This window comes from Marmota marmota, unplaced genomic scaffold (assembly GCF_001458135.2).
Source record: "Marmota marmota marmota unplaced genomic scaffold, marMar, whole genome shotgun sequence".
NCBI classification, from domain to species: Eukaryota; Metazoa; Chordata; class Mammalia; order Rodentia; family Sciuridae; genus Marmota; species Marmota marmota.
Window position 1 is genome coordinate 49,531,640 of NW_025999968.1, and position 18,886 is coordinate 49,550,525.

The 18,886-nt window shown below is 38.7% G+C and overlaps 2 protein-coding genes across 13 annotated transcripts in view; one reads left to right on the forward strand and one right to left on the reverse strand.

Annotated features, from left to right (window-relative positions):
* On the reverse strand, positions 1-12,386 carry Rwdd2b (RWD domain containing 2B). Of its 4 annotated transcripts, none has more exons than XM_015478681.2 (6): positions 12,270-12,386; positions 3,637-3,807; positions 1,894-2,120; positions 1,719-1,786; positions 1,249-1,611; positions 1-995 (listed from the first exon to the last, which is right to left on the reverse strand). In XM_015478681.2, the coding sequence occupies exons 3-6, from the start codon at positions 2,098-2,100 to the stop codon at positions 761-763; spliced, it is 873 nt and encodes a 290-aa protein (XP_015334167.1). In that variant the 5' UTR covers positions 2,101-2,120; positions 3,637-3,807; positions 12,270-12,386; the 3' UTR covers positions 1-760. The 4 variants fall into 4 exon arrangements, with proteins under 4 accessions (XP_015334167.1, XP_015334166.1, XP_015334163.1 ...); XM_015478680.2 differs by lacking the exon at positions 12,270-12,386 and adding an exon at positions 11,239-11,356; XM_015478677.2 differs by lacking the exon at positions 12,270-12,386 and adding an exon at positions 9,543-9,849.
* Positions 12,083-18,886, forward strand: part of Usp16 (ubiquitin specific peptidase 16) — a 24,684-nt gene continuing 17,880 nt past the window's right edge. The window contains exons 1-5 of one of the 9 annotated variants that reach the window (XM_048803545.1): positions 12,404-12,538; positions 12,705-12,771; positions 13,329-13,517; positions 15,738-15,839; positions 17,618-17,796. In XM_048803545.1, coding sequence (XP_048659502.1) covers positions 15,779-15,839; positions 17,618-17,796 — 240 coding nt within the window. In that variant the 5' untranslated portion in view covers positions 12,404-12,538; positions 12,705-12,771; positions 13,329-13,517; positions 15,738-15,778. Of the gene's footprint in view, positions 12,539-12,704; positions 12,772-13,328; positions 13,518-14,150; positions 14,399-15,737; positions 15,840-17,617; positions 17,797-18,886 lie in introns of those variants that run through there. The other 8 variants (XM_048803544.1, XM_048803546.1, XM_048803543.1 and 5 more) reach the window with 8 other exon arrangements.

Here is an 18,886-nt window from a genome sequence, read left to right on the forward strand (position 1 = left end):
GAAATTTAAATAAAACTGGTTTTATTTCATAATAAGATATCTACAGATAATCAGAGGATGGTACTGGATCAGCAGACCGACATGATGAGCACTGGTATCTCTTTGGTTCCCATGATCTTTCCTTTCTCATTTGAAAGGACCATTCCAGCTTCTTCCATAACTTCAGTATTTGTTTCAAAAATAGGGAAAAAGATGGCTTAGCCACTTTTATCACTTCTATTTGAGAAGCAAATCTTTCCCAGAAATCCTGCAAATGTGTCCCAAAGCTACCTGTAGCTGCAACAGAGGCTGCGAAGGTGAGCAGTTAAGCTTTCCCAACTTCTTTATTGATAGCAGATAAAGGAAAAGGGGATGTTGGGAATGGCTGACAAGTTGGGCTACCAACTTGTAATAACTTGTCATTATATAAGTAATTTCTTTTTCAAAATCAGTAGTTTTTATGTCAAGAAATTTCTGTTGATAATTTAAAGATTAAAAATTGAAATGCAGTTCTTTAAATCATGACATTTTCATCAACTACACTTCCTTTTCTTGCTTTATTTTTACCCTAACATGCAAGTGCTCCAACAGAAAGCTACACCCCCAGCCCCTTTTTAGTTTTTAGCTTGGAACTTGTGATCCTCCTGCCTCAGCTTCCTTAGTCACTGGGAATATAGATGTGTGCCACTGCACTCAACTTAAAACTACTTCATCTCTCAAAAAAGAGTGGGAAAAAACAAAAAGTCAACAGTGACAAAATACAAAATACTCTTCTCCTTAGTTACTGTCCTTCTACACCAAAAAACATCTGGAAAACATCCCCACATCCTTTGGCATTTAAGAACTGATACAGCTGACCAAAATCCATGTGGTTTCCTCTGGCTCCATTAACACTGAATACTTTTTCTTCAAAAATGGAAAATCTCCTTTGTCTTTCCATTTCATCATTTGTACCATCAAAAGGAATGTCTTCTCTATGGCGAATTAAGATTCTCTTCCAGTTTAATTTTCTGAGTCTGAAAAGAAATTTTCAAAGTGGAAATTTTCAAAATTGTGTTGAATATTCTATAGCATTAAAAACAGAAGTTATAAAACAGTTTAGCAAATGTCCTATCTTATAAGCAAAGATATCTTTTTTTTTTTCTTACTTAAGTTTACTTTTATCTCATTGGTGTTTATTTTAATCAGCTATGATTCTGGTTGTGATCCTAACCAAAACCTCATTTACTGCTGTTATTGACGTGATATATAAACTATGTGAAAGCAAACCTTGACCAGAATTCTTCACAGGCACTTTGTGGACCTTCCACACAAACAACACCAGGTTTTCCAGGCATACTAAATCCAGACAGGGAAAGCTCCTTGGCCCACTCTAGAATATTCTTTCTTTTGCATTTGTTATAGATGTGATGGCTGTAGATCCAAAGTCTTGTAAGAATGGGATCCACTGGCTGGACTGCACTTTCTGTGGTGGGGAAAGATGGGACATCTTTGCTGACATAGCCTGAGGCGTGTTCTCTAACCCATTCAGTGGCATTCAATATACAGACATCTCCTTGACAATTCTCCTGTAGGTATGCAGTCAGATCTGTGTTCAGCTGGGTCTGCTGGGATCTACTTAATAATACTGATCTGATGGAAAAGAAGGGGGAAAAATTAAATCAATTTTCTTGGAAGAGAAAACTCAAGAACTGCTTTTATTCTGATGACTTTTGACTTCTAAAATTAGTGTAACATACCTGACAGTAATTTCAGGCAGAACTTCAGGGTACTTAAAGGGAAGAATGCAGGCCAGAGAAAATATCTCCTGAGAACAGCAAGAAGAAAGACAAAGGAAAAGAGGGAAAAGAATGCCGTAAGTGTTACTGTAAGTCTTGGCATGTTCTAATTCTTACCAAAACAAAGTTGAATTACCATTGATTTCTCAGATATGTCTAGGTTCATATTGATGGTATAGTAAACTTTTGAAGATCGCTCCTCCATAGTCTTCTTTTCAATACAATCTTTCAGTTCTGCTAAAGCCAGTTGGTCATTCACTATGAGCTCATTCTCCCCAGGAAACATACTGGCCAGCAGGTCTAACTCAGAGAGCTGGGCCTCTGCTTGCTCTATCTCAATCATTTTTGGACATCTGTAAGTTTCTAAGGAGGTAAGAATAAGAGAGACAATTTACATAAACAATCTTGAGAGAACTCAATAGATTAACATGGGTACTTACCAAAAGGTACTTGATTTTTCATAAAATATGAAATTTCATCAATCTTTCCCCTCCTTATTCTACTTTCAGATGTACTATGCTCAAGACCAAAAATGTGGGGGCAATCCAGTGAGAGACATACTATTCTAATAATAACTAAATTCCTTTGTTCTTCCTATTATCTATATAGTACATCTGATATTTTCAGCTACCACAATGACCAACTTCATTGAAGTAAACAAATTACAGTCAAAAAGCTATACCAATTATATATCCAGAAGAGAGGAAACCTAGGATGAATAAATGAGTAAGAGAATTTAGTTATGTGTATGGTTAACTTCTTTTTAGAAAATAAAGAAGAGCAAGTAATGGCTAATCATCCCACAGCTCAAGTAATCTCTGTTAACATTTTTAAAGTTAGGATAGAAGGTTCAGCAACTTAGCAGTGAGACCCTGTCTCAGAGTAAAAAAATCAAAAGCATGCCTGGCACAGTGGTACATGCCTATAATCTTAGTGGCTTGAGAGGCTGAGGCAGGAGGATCATGAGTTCAAAGCCATCCTCAGCAATGGTGAGGCGCTAACCAACTCAGTAAGACCTTGTCTCTAAATAAAATATAAAATAGGGTTGGAGATGTGGCTCAGTGGGTAAGTGCCCCTGAGTTCAATCCCAGGTATCTCTCCCCAACCAAAAAAACAAAAACACAACAAAAAACCAGGGTTGGGATGTAGCTCAGTGGTAAAGTGCTCCTGGGTTAAACCCCCAGTATCTCCACCAACACAAAGTACAAAGTACAAATTCAAATGACAGAAGAAAATTAAAACACGAAGATAAAGCCTTCTGCAGGTGGCCTCTATCTTTCCCTAAGTCTACACCAAAGCAGAGTTTTGATGTTTCATATCAGAAAACTAAAGATGTTAATTAAATTATTGCATAGAATAAGAAAAATAATCAGAAATGACTCAAATGTTCAACAATAGGACACTAATTTAATAAATATACATGCAAACAAGAAAATATTATGAGGTCATTAAAAATGTCTATTGTCATTGATGTTCATGACATACGGTTACCTGAAAAAAAGTAGCTAGAACAATGTGTGTACATATATCTATATCTACATATATCCCACAGTATTCACATATATATTTTATATATATTATTATAGTCACATATTGTGTGTGTGTGTGTGTGTGTGTGTATACACACACACACACATATTTTTTTTTCCTTTCATTGCTAGGGATCCAACCCAGGGCCTCATGCTATATTATTATTTCATAATTGTATATGCATGGAAAAGAGTTAGAAATGAATTCACCAATTAGTGTTGGTTGAAAGGGGTTGAAGGAAGAAGGAAATTTTGTCATTAGCATGTACTACCTCTAAATTGAGCAGAGAAAAAGAATGATTACTCTTTTGAAAAAACACCTCATTGCTACACAGGAAAACTTAGCTTACCTTCTTTAAAAGATTTTATTTTGTGAAATCAAACATCATTATTTAAATCAGTGGTGTCTTCACATCATTCTTGTTCATCTTTGGTAAAAGTTTATCAAGCAGCTATTATATGTAAAGCTTTGACCTTCATGTCTTCCCGGCATTACTTAGTTTGAAGATCAGGATACACATCTAATAGGATACAAAAGTAACAACAAAAAGGTTGCATTAAATGACATAGGTATTATCATAGGAATAACATGAGCACATAATCAATGAAATGGGCCAAAAAAAGGGTAAGATTTGAGGAAGAAGGCAGGATCTGAGCTGAACCTTCATGAAAGTGTAAGACACAGATAGGTGAAGAAGGCATATGGAGGAGAGCTTCTGGAAGTAAGTAATCAAGTAATCCCTGTTAACATTTTTAAAGTTAGGATCATAGGTTCAAGGCTAGTCTTTGAGGTGGGAAAGCAGCACAGCTAAGTGATGAAGGTTGTAGCCTCCCCAAGCACAAGTAAAACAGTACAGTTATCTTGGTACTCATGGGGGGTTGGTTCCAGGATGCCCTGCAGATACTATACTCTATACTCCAGGGATTCTTTTTTTTTTTTTAATTTATATTTATTTACTTAACAAAAAAATTACCTAAAAATTCCCAATTTTGTTCACTAAGCTTTTGATATTTTATATAACTATTTTTGTTTTCCTTTTAAATATCTATTTACTTTTCATTTATTCCTGTTTATCAATAATTCCTTTGTCTAATAGCTTCACTCAGATATATTCAAAATATATTTAAAAGCCACTAATTATAATGTAGGCATTGATGTTTAAATATTACATTCCAGGGATTCTCAAGTATTGCCGCAGTCTGGCTGGGCACCAAATCACGAGCCACTCAAGCAGGAACAAACTTTATTTCCGAACTCCCACAGCATTCCACGCACACACTCCCCGGGAACTCTCCCCACACCACACACCAAGCGGACCCACTCTCGGAACCGGCGAGAACTCAAAGGGAACTCCAAAGTAGCGGGGCGCCCGAGGCAGCAAGAGCCATCCTATTACCGGACAGTAAAGGTCTAATATACAATTGAATACACAACCTGTTTCAATCCAACATCATCTTAATGGCTCGCCTCTCAACCATACTTCTGGTAAAATGCCAGGGACAATTCAGACTCTCAGCAAAGTATAAAATGGTATGCCACTTCCATATAACCTACACAATCCTCCTATATGCTCTAAATCATCTCTAGATCATTTATAACACTCCATACAATGCAAAGGCCGTGTGAATAGCTGTTGTTTAGGGAATAATGACAAAAAAGTCTAAAAGAATCTGTTCATACAGGCATAACTTTTTTTCCTGGATATTTTTAATCTATAATTGGTTTCAATCTATAACTGGTTCCATGGACATGGAACCCACAGATATGGAGGGATGACTGTACACACCTGAACTTATGCCTTCCTCACAATCCCAACTACCAAGATCTAATTCAGGGGCTCATTGTTATGATTATTTTCTTTTTGCTTGTCCTCTAAATCCATTCTTAGTCCTTATCTCTGCCCTGAACTCTAGGCAGCTGACCTCCATAGCCTGAAAGCATCTTATCCCTCTGCCTTTTGTGGTTGGGTTCAGTCTATGTGCTCACAGGACATGGGAGAATGGGAAGAGAAAGAGGCCAGGGTATTTTTTCATTCTTCCTTCTTTGCTTTGGTAGGATTCTGACCATGGTTGAAGCTCTTGAAGACCACAGTTTCTTCAGGCATTCCTTTTGTCCCTGGCTCCAGCAGGCTTTTGCACTTGGGGAGTGTAATTGTTCCTTTGAACTTGGCCACACCTTTGGAAAAGGCCCCTTTATTAAAGAGTCTCTTCAAAGTGTCTATTTCCGGGGAGAATCTTGCACGTTGCCTCTAATGTCTATCAACTCACACTGCACACTGTTATTACGATGATGATGATCATATGCAGTTTCTAGGCAGGGCTCCAAGGAGGCAGGCAAGAAAGCATGGACTTTTAGGAAGAGATTCACATAATGGCTGGCTGGGCACCAGTACTGAGAACAAGGGGTGGGGCAGCTTAGAGGCCATGGAAGGCCAGCTGAACACTCTTAAAAAGTTACCTTGTGCAGTGAACTTATCCACTGTTCATGATAAGACTGTTTTATAGATCTGGTAGCACAAAATGCTAGCTCACTGAAAATGGATCCAATTCACAAAGGCTGCCTTGGGTAAAGTATTATCAAGTTCTTTAGGAACATGTCTTTCTCTTTTTTCAAGAGAAAGACATGTTTCATCCAATATAGTTATATTCTTTTTTGAAAAATATTTTCTAGTTGTAGATGGACACAATATATTTATTTATTTATTTGTATGTGGTGCTGAGGATCAAACTCAGTGCCTCACGTGTGTGAGGCAGGAACTCTACCACTGAGCTACAGCCTCAACCCCTAGTTTTATTCTTCAATACCAGGAAGTGGTATTTTTTAAATGATTTAGCTAACTTATTATACAGTACTTCTGAAGAGTAAAAAAAGTTCTACTTAAAAAAAATAAAATTATAGGTATGTCCTGCCAAAAACCCATTAAGCATTATGGGAATGACTAAAAGTGAAAGGTGGCAGGGTGCTGCATTCATTAGAGTTAACTCGACATAAATCAAGAAAATACGAAGCACTCTTGAACACATTGGACTGTCTCCACAGATTAGAGTATAAATCAATGTCAACAGCATATAATTCCCAATCCCAGTGAATCTTCAACTGATTTCCTTAAGACACTGATTACTACAGTGTCAATGCCATGCTGGGGGTGGGGGGAGGGGGGAGAGGAATCACAGAAGGCATTTGGTGCTAGGAGAAGCTCTTGAGATGGAGTGAACAAAACAAAGTTCAACAGGGTGTTTTAGGGTGACCTTGGGTACTGATTAGCCTGTACACATTCTATATGTGCTTTTTCAGAATCCTTATTGGTAGATTCCAACAGTGCAATGACTTTTTAAGAGGTCAATTTAGTATGCTGTCTACCCCAAACCTATCTTACTTTAGGACATTCTTTTCCTGGCTAATTGATTTAGCTCTTTTTACCACAGAAGAGCAGAAGATGCCACCTAGTCATCCAGACTTCTGTAGTTTAAATATTATCATGATTACTCACCACCTTTGAGTCTTTTTCAAATAACCATTAGAGGCTGGGTACAGTAGCACATGCAACTGTAATCCCAGCAACTCAGAGGCTGAGGCAGGAGGATTGCAAGTTCTAGGCCAACTTCTGCACCTAGCGAGACCCTGTCTTAAAATAAAAAATAAAAAGGGCTGGAGATGTAGCCCAGTGTACAGTGCCCCTGGGTTCAATTCCTAGTATAAAAATAAATAGAACAATTGTTAGCGATACATGTGTTCTTCCATCCTTCAATCACAATGCTTTCTTTAGTAACCAAACTTCATATAATTTTATATCCTACTATTTTCACTTAACATAGTTTAAGCATTTGCTATTATTTAAAATTTTCTCATAACTATTTAAAATTCCCAGATTTATTGTAATTCCATAAACATCTTCTCTAGTCTTTTTTGAAGTTGAATAATGCTAGAAAACAATTCACTTGGTAATTATTAGAGAAAATGAATTTACCTTTTTTTTAAATCTTTATTTCATTTTTATGTGGTTCTGAGGATCCAATCTAGTGCCTCACATGTGCTAGGCGAGCACTCTACCCAAGCCACAACCCCAGCCCCGAATTTACCTTTTTTTAAAAAAAAATTGTGATAGTTTATAGTACAGACTCTTTTTTGGGAGGTGGGTACCAGAGATTGAACTCAGGGGCACTCAGCCACTAAGCCACATCCCAAGCCCTATTTTGAATTTTATTTAGAGACAGAGTCTCACTGAGTTGCGTAGTGCCTTGCTTTTTGCTGAGGCTGGGTTTGAACTCTCAATCCTCCTGTCTTAGCTTCCCGAGCAGCTGGGATTACAGGTGTAAGCCACCACAACTGGCTAAAGTATGGACTCTTTATCAGATTTCAGTTGTACAAGGTACAACTCCCAGCTTTGCCACTAACTGTGTGACTTTGGGCAAGTCGTTTGATGTACCTGAGTCTCAGTTTCCCCATCTCCAAAACAGGAATGATAATGGTGCTGTGAAGATTAAGCAAGTGTGTGAAAAGTGCTTAAAGGAATGACTGGTAACAGAGTAGAGTTATATGACTTCCTGCTATAATGATTATTTGTCATTCTTTCAACAAATGTTTCTCAAGTAGTTTTTATGTGTCAAACATTGTCATTGGCACTATAACAACGAATAAAAGGAACAAACATCTCAATTGTCATAGAGATTAAATCTAGTGAGAGACCATGACATGAAAAAACAAATATGTATGCCCAAGGGATAACTGTTATAAAGATTGAAAATGACAACAAGGACACAGAACAACAGGGAGACAAAAGTGTTTGTACACAGGGTTGTCAGGAAAAGTGATGGCAGGCAAGACAAAGGAATTGAAAAAGAAAGCCATGCACCTACCAACGAGAAGGAGCATATTCAAAAGTTAGAAGGCAGGAGGGTGCTAGACTAGCTTGCTAAAGTAGAGTGAACTGGGACCAGAGGGAAAGAAGAGGAGGTTAGTGGAGATAAACTGGGAAGTTTATGTTGGGACTTACAGGGCCATCCAGGACTTTGGATTTTATCCTGGCCATCCAGGACTTTGGATTTTATCCTCCCTGGTACAGAAGACCACCAGAGGGGCTTAACTTATGAAGAGGCTCACACGCGCTACAAGGTAGGAAGAGGTAAGCAGGAAGAGCAGATAAGCTCTGCAATAACCTGGGGAGAGATGATGGTGGTTTGAATTAGGGGAGGTGCTCAGGGAGGTGAGCAATGTACAGGGCATTGGGAGAGCGCCAACAGGATTTACTGATGAATTACATGAGCTACATAAAAATGACTCTGTGATTTAAGCTAATGGATGGTAAGATTTTCTATTTACTTGGATGGGGAAGATTATGGAAACTGAAGCTTGGTTTTCAACAAATCAAGTAATAAGTCTATTAAGATACCTTTAAATAGAGATGTCCAACAGGCAGGTAGATATATGATTTTGGAGTTTATTAGAGATTTAGCTGAGGTGTAATTTTGGAAGTCAAGGCTAATTTTTTAAAAAATCTTTTTTTTTTTTTTTTGGTACTGAGGATTTAACTCTGGGGTGCTCAATCCTCTGGTGAGCTAAATCCTCAGCCCTTTTTATTTTTTTAAAGACAGGGGCTCGCTAAATTGCAGAGACTGGCTTCGAACTTGCAACCCTCCTGCCTCAGCCTCCTGAGTCGCTGGAATTACAGGAGTGCACCAACCACATCCAGCTACCTACACTTATTTCAAGCTATGTATTTGTTTAAAGTCAGCCAGGAGGGAGTGAAGTTTGGAGAGGATCTCATGAGTTTGGGGAAGACAAACTGAAATTAGCAAAGAAGCACACAACCACCCGTGGGTCAAGCAGGGGACTGAGGTCACAGGTTAAGACACTTATTTGACAACTTATTTTCTTTGACGAGAAAACCCCCCAAAGAACTCTCTTACCCAAGATTTCAGTAATTGCTGTTAAAATGTATAACGAAACACGAGCTTCCGGAGTGGAACCAGCTCTCCTAGCAGCTTAGCTTTTCAAAGCATAGACAGGGCTCTGATTGATCAAGTCGCGACGTTTCCCAGTAACTGCGCAGCAGGCAGACGCCGTCGCTCCTGATTGGGTCTTCTGAGAGGCTATAGGCGGGACTAGGAAACGGCGATGTGGGTTTGGACCAATGAGTGGACTCGCAGAGCGAGGGAAGGCGGTCTTATCACGTACTAAGTTCCAGGAAGTTGGTGTGACCTCTCCGCTGGGAAGACTCTCAGTCCCCTTTACCAGTGCTCCCGCCGAGACACTCACCTAGAACCGTGGCTCCATCGCTGCTGTAAGCCCGGATTTCCTGGCTTACATATCCCCTCGGGAGACAAAGTTCCAGGGCTGGGCGACTGAAGCTTCAGCCGGTCCTGCGGGGCGGCCTGGGAAAAATGGGACAGAGCTCTCCGGACTAACGCCAACGCGCGCGAGGCTTCGAGTCCCGGAAGTCATAACTGTCCTGACCTTTTGGTCCGGAATGCGGCCGTGTGTTTTCTCCTCTGCGCTCGGAACTGCATAGTTCTTTGACCCCGCAGGTGCTTCTGTGTCGCAGTTTTCAGTCTTGTATTTCTCCTCATTTAACCTCATTGTCATTTCCCAGTTGCTGTCACTGTCGGAGTGACCCGGGCAGCATTTAGTAGGGCCAGGATTGGTCCTTTAAAGTAAAGCTCCTCAAACGCGAACAACGTCAGGTCGGGATTAGGTAGGTGATATTGGGAGAGGAATCCCAGATTGTGCGTTTCTAATCTATTCCCTTGATCCTGAACCAGAGTAGCAAGACAATAGGGAGATTGGAGAGGGGATAGATGTTGGCGTGGCAACCTTAAGTGTTCTTGTCCAGTAATCAAGGTAGGAGGAACCATATCCATCCACAGATTTGTCCCTGTTAATGGAAGGACCGTTTGAAGGAGACTCCCAACACGAGAATAGTTAGAAACGTTTTTGTCTTCCCTGTCCAACTACGTGCACTACACTTTTATGATGTTTTATAATTTTATGAATGTGAAGGTTTGAAAACATTCAATTTAGATATAACTGCTAACTTTAACAACTTTTTAAAAAAATAAAAATGATAATACACAGGTATTCATAATTATATCTTTTTTTTACTTGGTGTTTTGATTGGGCATTTTTCATGCCATTATATAATCTACTTCTAACTTTTATTATGTAAAATTTTAAGCATAAACAAAGAGAATTTTACAGTGAAAATTTTGCAGTGCAATTCTCAAGAAAGGATTCCCCTTGTTCACTTAGCAATTCTGAAGACATTTTGGGTTATCACAGCTGGAAAGATGCTACTGGAATCTCCTATGTAAAGACAATGAAAGTTAATCAACTTCTTGCCATTCAGATGATATTCTTTTAAAGCAAAGATAAGGTTGATAAGGTTGCCAGGCGCAGTGGCACACACCTGTAATCCCAGCTGCTGGGGAGGCTGAGATAGGAGGATCCTGAGTTCAAAGCCAGCCTCAGCATACTTATGTAACTCAACTCCTACTAAGATATAGCACATAACTACCACTTCAGAAAAGTTCCTTCAAGCTTTTTCCTAGTCAGTTCATGCTCAACTTCCCGCAAAGGCAACCACTGTTGTGATGTTTTGTCCCAGTCTCGATGGGCAAAAGGTGCTAAGTCAAGGAGAAATAAAAAATGTCCACATGGCTCTGCCATTTTCAATGCTTTTTTCACTCAAATCATTCAATACAATTTCACTCTATAGATTCTTAGTCAAGAAAAATGACAATCCTTAATGCTAGGCACTGCAATAGACAAAATCAATTCATAGCAAACAATTCTAGATAAATTCACAGCGAACAATTCTAGATTAATTAATTCTAAGCACTGAAAACACACTTAATCATGACAGGCTTATGACAGACATTTCCTCTGCGTGCTAAGTTCAAGTGTTAGATCAAAAGTCTCATGCCTTAGGTTTTAAGTCCAGCAGATGTACACTCACTCAGACAGTGTTGATCAGGTCAGGAACCAAGACAGGCTTCTCCTTAGGTGAAGCTGACCGCCAGTTGAGGAGATGGCCCTAAGGAGAAGTTGAGGCTCTCACCAGGGTCAAGATGTGGCTGTAGAATTTGAGAGCAGTGAGGAAGATGCAGAGGATCAGCAAACGATGAGAAGTGTTGGGATGTCAGTACAAGTCCTCATCAGACTCTCAGCGTAATGGCATCAGTTTTGGCTGGCTGAATGTCTATTCATTTGCTCTTTTATACTAAATTTTGAGGCTTTTGACCCCCGCCCCCTTTCAGTCCTTAACAGCTGCCACTGGATTTCTCAATGACATTTACTGTGGGGTTGAAACAGCTGGTCTGGTGGTCCCCACCCTAATCTTTTCGCCTTTCCCTCTTATTGGGCACCTTTTCCTCTAAAAGGTGGAGGACAGCTTGCCTGAGGCTTCACTCTGAGCTAATCAGGGTGGTGAGAAATGACTTGTTTGTGCCTGAGGGCTATACAGGACGCTCCAGTAGGCATGCCTGGTGAGACTGCAGGTTTCAAACAGGAGTTCTTAAAATGGAGTGGCTTAGGATCAAGCCCAAGGCCACGCTCATATTCCCCTACCATAATTAGTTTTGTCTGGTCTAGAACTTAAGCTAGTTCAATCATACAGTAGGTAATTTTGTGTATACTTTAAGTATCATAAAGATACATCCATGTTCTTGTGTGTATAGGTAGTTTCTTTTGGTTGTGGTTGTTTAGTTTTCCAGGTACAAACACATGGGTTTTCCAGAAACCTCCGAGATGCAAGTGGTCCAGTTGAAACAGAGCTTCTGACTTTCCTCAGGCTGGAGAATGGAAACTAATCAACTACCTTCATGCCCAGACCTGTGACTCGGCCCAGAAACCCACAACCTGGGCTGTGCAACACGTTGATCCAACGGCATAAATTTCGTTTTTACCGTTCAGAAGGCTCCGAATCACAGACCACCACCAGTTACCCACGCTTTCAGAAAGATTTAATTTACTTCATAGATAACCCACCCAGGAAAGACTTCATTCGCTACATCTCCGCACTACTGTGCGCCAGCTTCCGGCGTGGATTACACAGAGGCGCGCGTCAATCAGTGTCTGCGCGGCCGACCCTGGGCCGAGTGGCTTCCCATAATGCCGCGTCCCGGAAGTTCCGGCTTTCTAAGGGGCACGGTGGATTCGGCTGTGCTGCTCTCTATTCGTCACCGGGAGGAAGACGGAGCCGGCCGCCTAGCCCAAAGGCCCATTAGGGGATGCAGTTATGGGCGCTGTCACCGTGGGTAAGTTCTGCTTTCACCGACTTGCGATCACCACTCTTCTGAGCTCCTGCGCTCGTAGAGCACGAATTTTTCCGCCCCAACCGTGTTCTCCCTGGAAGGGCCCCTTCTAAGCGTGTTACTCTAACCTTTCCGGTGCCACGTTCTCATTGGCTTGATGTCCTGTCAGTCCCAGGAGCTGGCCAATGAATTCTCGGTGTTGGCGTCCTTCTCGACCCCGGACCCCAAGATTCCCGGTGGGTGCGGAACAGTTGGAAAGGGTGGGATGGGAAGGGAAGGAGGCGTGGCGGCCTCTGGGAATGTAGGTGGGCGGCTGGCTAGCTACCGGGAACCCCCCTATGAGTGGGGTTGGGTTTGTAGCTGCGTCCTTGTGCTTAGTAAGAATAGGATCGGTCTCCAAACCAGATGCGTATTCCCAGGGCAGGACTAGTTTAGGCAAAACTTGAAAGCCACGTTTAAGAAAGATCTGCTGACAGGGGTTTCCACACACATTTGTAATGGAAGCGAGTAGGCAGGGGAAGACTGGGAGGGCAGAAGAAGGGAATTGGATCAATATGAGATGTGGTAGAGCTAGTGCTGATTTAAAATTTTCATGCGGTTCTGTAAAGAGTAAGTTGACTAAGATGCTAATTCTTATCCTGAGACTCAACTGAAAACATCTAGTAGCTTTATTGTTGTTTTATAGCTGATGATACAGTACTTACTTTTCATGTCTCTTTAGTTGCCTTTGTAGTTGTCAAAACTTTACTCTTTAGTGACCTCTTTAGTGACCTCCTATGTTCTTTACCTGCAGCAATTAGGATTCGCCTTTCAAGTGTTCCTTTGGAGTGTGAGCTACTGCAACCAGATTTACTAGTGCTGTCTTCACTACTGCAGACTTCTGACTTCTTCGTTCTTCTTCCTTTTCTTTTTCACCAGAACTTGTTCACTCCATTCTTTTGTACCTACCTTTTGCACATTGTAACCATCCTTTATGCCTCAGGTACTCTTGTTTTTCCGTTTTAACAAAAAGAAGTATTTTACGAGGAACTGCTGTATACTAGCACTGGTGGTAGATGCTACAGGCAACTCAGAAATAATGCCTAGAACCGTTTTTTCCTACAATTTCTTATTGCTGAGAGAAAAATGACATGTTCAGGTTAAAGATTTAAGAAACAGCCCACAATAAGTATCTGATAAAGGGACAAGATGAATAGTGCACACTAAAATAGTGGGGAAGTTTAGTGGAGAGGTTTATTTAAAGTGGAAGTGTTGACTAAGACTTTATTGAAAAGGAAAGCTTGGAGATTTTGGATGGATGGAGAAAACTCAGAAATCAAAGGCACAGAGGCCGGGACAAGGTATTTGGAGTATAGGCTACTGAAGAGTTGGATTTGATTGGAAGGGAAAGAATGGTGATCTTAGAACCCAAACATCTGTGTTTTAGTTACATTTCTGTAACCCTGTGTTCTTTCACTATTTTGTTTCTGAGTTTCTTCCTTTAGTGAAACCCATTTAAAGGGTTGTGAAATCATATATAAAAATATTTATGAAGTACTTTGAGACTTGGAAGATCAAAGGCACCATGTAATTATTACTTCAAGTAGTTTTTTATTTTATTTTTTTTTGGTGAAAGAGTAATGAGAGTCAGTATTGCCAAAGCATTTGGGCCAAACTATGAAGGACTGTGATGGTAAAGTTGAGGAATATGGACTTGGAAATTATTAAAGGCTTTCAGTGAAGAGAGTGATGTGATTAAAAATGGCATTATTGGAAAACGAATCTGGTACTGGAATGCAGCACAGATTAGAGGGAGTTGGATTGGAGGCCAGAACTTGGGTACTATTTTTTTCTAAGATCTACAATTAAATGTTTATCTTTAAGGTAAGGAAAAGTACATAAAATATTCCTCCTTTGTATGATCTTCGTATACTTTTGTGTTCCTTTGTTCATTTATTTATTTTCTAAGCATTTTAAGTTATACTTGGAAAAGATAATTATCAATTGTACTTTCAGTTTTTATATAAATCTCTTTGAATTACCTCCAGTTACACTAAGGCACCAAAAGCCAAAAAGGGGAATATTTCTAAGACACTAAGACAGTTAGAGCACCTGCTTTGCATGTATTAGACTCTGGGTTTTCACACGCACGCGCGCGCGCACACACACACACACACACACACACACAGTAACTGTTTTCTCTAGGCCCTAATTTGCCCTAATCTCCACTTACACAATCAGAATTTTAATGAACATTTCAGGTACAATACCTTATAATCATTTAAGGATTTGTCACTGACAAATTATTCTAATGCACAAAAAATGGCTTTTCAAAATTATTAATAGTTTTAAAGTTAGATATGTATTTTTTCAGCATTTTTCCTGTTTTCTAATTTTGAATTGTTGATTAAAATAGTGAAGATTTGATGTACAGTCATATTTGTATTCCAAAGTGATTTTGGCAATACTATAGTAATGTAAATAGTTGATAATGAAGTTGTAATCAATTTTTTGTTAGCTGATACTATTGGAAATTCTGGTGAAGAAAAATGCATCACTTTTTATATGTAGGTTTGAAATTATTTTGTAAAATTTCTAACTATTTAGGAAGTTGCTTTCAGAATTATTTTTTAAGGAAATTTTTATATTTTTGCTGTACCAAGGATTGAACCGAGGACCTCCAGCATGCTAGGCAAGTGTTCTACCACTGAGCTCCATCCCAAACCCTTTTTATTTCTGAGATATGGTCTCACTTAGCAGGCTGCTCTTGAACTTGTGATCCTCTTGTCTAAGCCTCCTGAGTGGTTGGGATTACAGGTGTGCACTATCATGCCCAGCTCAGAGTTTTTAATTGATGTGGTAAGGAGTTTGATTTCTCTTAGTGTCAAGTGTTGAGACTTTTCAAGATCTGTGTATGAGGACTGAGGCTCTCCCCTGATATTTAGATTTATTGAAAGCCTCTTACCTTTCTTTGCTAAGAATCATTTTCCCAAGGTATGAAGACAGGGAAGTACTATCCCATCTACCTCAAGTTCTTATTAAAAATTAGATGATTAAAAAAAAGCAATTAAAAAAATTAGATGATATATGTCAATAGTCTTTGTAAATTATAAAATGTGATAGACATGCAAGAAATTATATATGGCTTAGCTGTATTTCCTTTTCCTAGAGCAATATAAAACATTTTTTTTCTTGGTCAATCTAACTGTATTTTGTTTTCTAGATTGTTATTTTGTGTCAGTAAATAATCTGTAAAGTGCCAGCATGGGAAAGAAACGGACAAAGGGAAAAACTGTTCCAACTGATGATTCCTCTGAATCTTCAGGTATATTGCACTAATTGAATCTTTAACATTTATATTCCTAAAAGGATATTTGTTTTCCTAAAAGGATTTTAACTTATAAAAATAGGATCAAATGTATATTATTGTTATGTAATCTGCATTTTAATGTTTACATTTGTATGTAATTTACTAGTCTTCTATGGCATTTTAGTAGTGTATAATTCCATTGATGCAAAGGGTCACAAGTGCGTATTTCATTAACTTAGCTAATTCTCTACTGTTACAGACTTAGGTAAATTTTCACTTTTTAGTGTTAAGAATGGGATAATCATGAACATCTTTGTTGTTAAATATCTGTGCACATCCAGTTATTTTCTTAAGTAGAACTGTTTTGAATCAAAGGGTATAATGATTTTCAAGGCTCTTTTGATTGGGTTGCTAAATTGCTATTCAGAAATGTTTTACTAATTTATAGGCCCCCTAGCAGCATAATCAAGTGCCCATTTACTTGAACCTTCACCAGTGTTGGTTATGATTATTTGTAAAAATCTTTGCTGATTTGATAGTTCAAAAGGGTAGCTTTTTTTTTTTTTTTTTTTTTTTTTTTTAATTTGACTATTGGGATTCAGCAGTTGTCTTGCATGATCTCATTTGTTTTTACTTTTCTCTTGGTGCACATTCATTGAGCATAAAGCCAGTTGTACTACTTAAGTAATTTCTAAAACTTCAGTGTTCCTGAAACAATGAAAACCCTTTAGAATGGCTTGTAAAGCCCTTTATTCACTTGACCCCAATATAGTTTTTAGTTTCAGGGTCCAGTTGCTTATTTTTGTACCTTCTGAGACCCTGCCATTCAGGGAGACAGCATGAACATTTGCAGGTTCTTATTCATAGGATTGTTCTCAGATTGCCCTTTACTCCCTGAGGTCATAGTTTGAAGTGTGAACTGTGAAGTCAGAAACTTTCTTCCAAGTTCTGGCATAGCCTGTCAGTAGTTATATGACCTTGGATTCTAAATATTAGTTTTTCATTTGTCATTGGAAATACTAATGTGCTCTTTCTGGGTGATTGTGAGGATTAAGGAAGTATTATATGTAAAACACTTAGCATATATTATTAACACAGCTTATAGGATGTGTTAATCAATATTGGAGATTTTTTTATTACTATTAATATAGTCCAGGAATGTATATGTTATCTCCCTTGTGAAAAATTTGGAGTCTTTAGCTGCCTCCTCTTGTGATGCTATAGGATGTTTTAGAAATTCTTTCAGATTAATTTATTTAGCTTCTGCTCCTACCAGAGTGTGAGCTATTCAAAAGAGAAGAGGTGTGGCTTGCTTGCTTTTAGGTTGCCTAGTATCTAGTGTAGTGCCTGGCCTGAAGTAGGTGTAGTGTTGACTGAATGAGGGACTTTCTCTCCAACTTCTTTAATATAAAGAAAACAAATATTTAAAGGACCTTCCTTTAAAGAAAATAGATAAATTGGAGTGAATTTTTGGGGATGGTAGTGATTATATTTAGAACTTTAAAAATGAAAATTTCAAATTTGAATAAGATCTCTTTCTTGGATGCTTGGGGGTAGAACACTTGTCTAGGCACGAGACCCTAAGTTCGCTTCCCAGCATGACCACCAAAAAGAAAAAAGGAAAAAAAAGAAAAAGTCATGTAATTATCATAATAGCCAAATATCAAGCAAGATTTTAGGGTATTTGATTGTTTATAGGGTTAATTCAGTTTTGAAGTTTGAATGAAAAATTAAGTTTTGACATTAATAAAAATCTATTTTTGGCCTCATTTTTTAATTATTTGTTTTAATAGAACCTATATGTAGACACATTAGAAAAGGATTGGAACAAGGTAATTTGAAAAAGGCTTTAGTCAATGTGGAATGGAATATTTGTCAAGACTGTAAGACAGACAACAAAGTAAAAGATAAATCTGAAGAAGAAACAGAAGAAAATCCGTCAGTTTGGCTATGTCTTAAATGTGGCCATCAGGTAATGCTTAGATTTTATCAATTTGGGATTTTAGAAAACTCTTCAAACTTGTTTTAGAAGGTATCATCTAAAAGTACTGTTATGGCTAACTAGGATAGATGCATACTCTCAGGGAAATGATTTTGAGAGTAAGATTTGTATGTTGGCAGTTTACTGGTTAGTATTCTCAAGTATCACACTATTAAAAGAGTTAGGAAGCAGGAATAAGCAGAGGGAAAAGTTAAATTAAACTGTTGCAACAGGTCCTCCGCTGATTATATAGTGAACTCTGGCCTTTGAGCAATATCCTAAATTAAGGCAAGGAGCCTTTATACCCATACAGAGACCTTCATTACTGGTGGCTTGTCCCTAGAGAGTATCATGGGCAGGTTCACTCCCTTTTGTTGAGGATAATCCTTGGGTTAGATGGACTTTGCTGTGAGTTCTCATCAGGCCACATTCCAGGCAGCTGGGGGAATGAATACTTTGGTCTTGAAGGTGTGTATGTGACTGCCTGGTGCATGACTGTCTGTTACACCTGCTCACATCTGTTGTGAGCATCTGGCTACCAGTCAGTCCTTAGTGATGGCAGGTTATGTGTATAGGAATTTGGACTACTAGGCAGACTTGTCAGGAAGGTAAAGATGGGGCAGAGAGCCAATTTGCTTTTCCATATTTTATAAGTTGAAAATTTCATTGAAATATTTACTGATTCACATATAATCATAAGAAATAATAGATATTATTAAGCATTTTGCCAATTTCTCCCACAGATAAATTTTATAAAACTACTGTGATTTTAGCTGATAGCTGATATGTAAACAGGAGATTGTGGGAATTAACATTGGAAAAATAGGTTGGGATCAGAGGGTTATCAGTTCCTTAGGAGATTAAGAGAGCAATTTGTAATCATTGAATTGTTTATGAATGGAGCTTTGTTTTAGGAACATTGAACTGAAAAAATTAAGTATGTTATGAGGGATACTAAAGTGAAGAGAATATTTGGGAGACTCTTAAGGGTCTAAACCAGGTATGACGATTTGTGTTAGTGTGGTTTATTTGCAACAGGAAAGACAAATTAGAGAGGAAGAGTACTTTTAATGCATGGTTT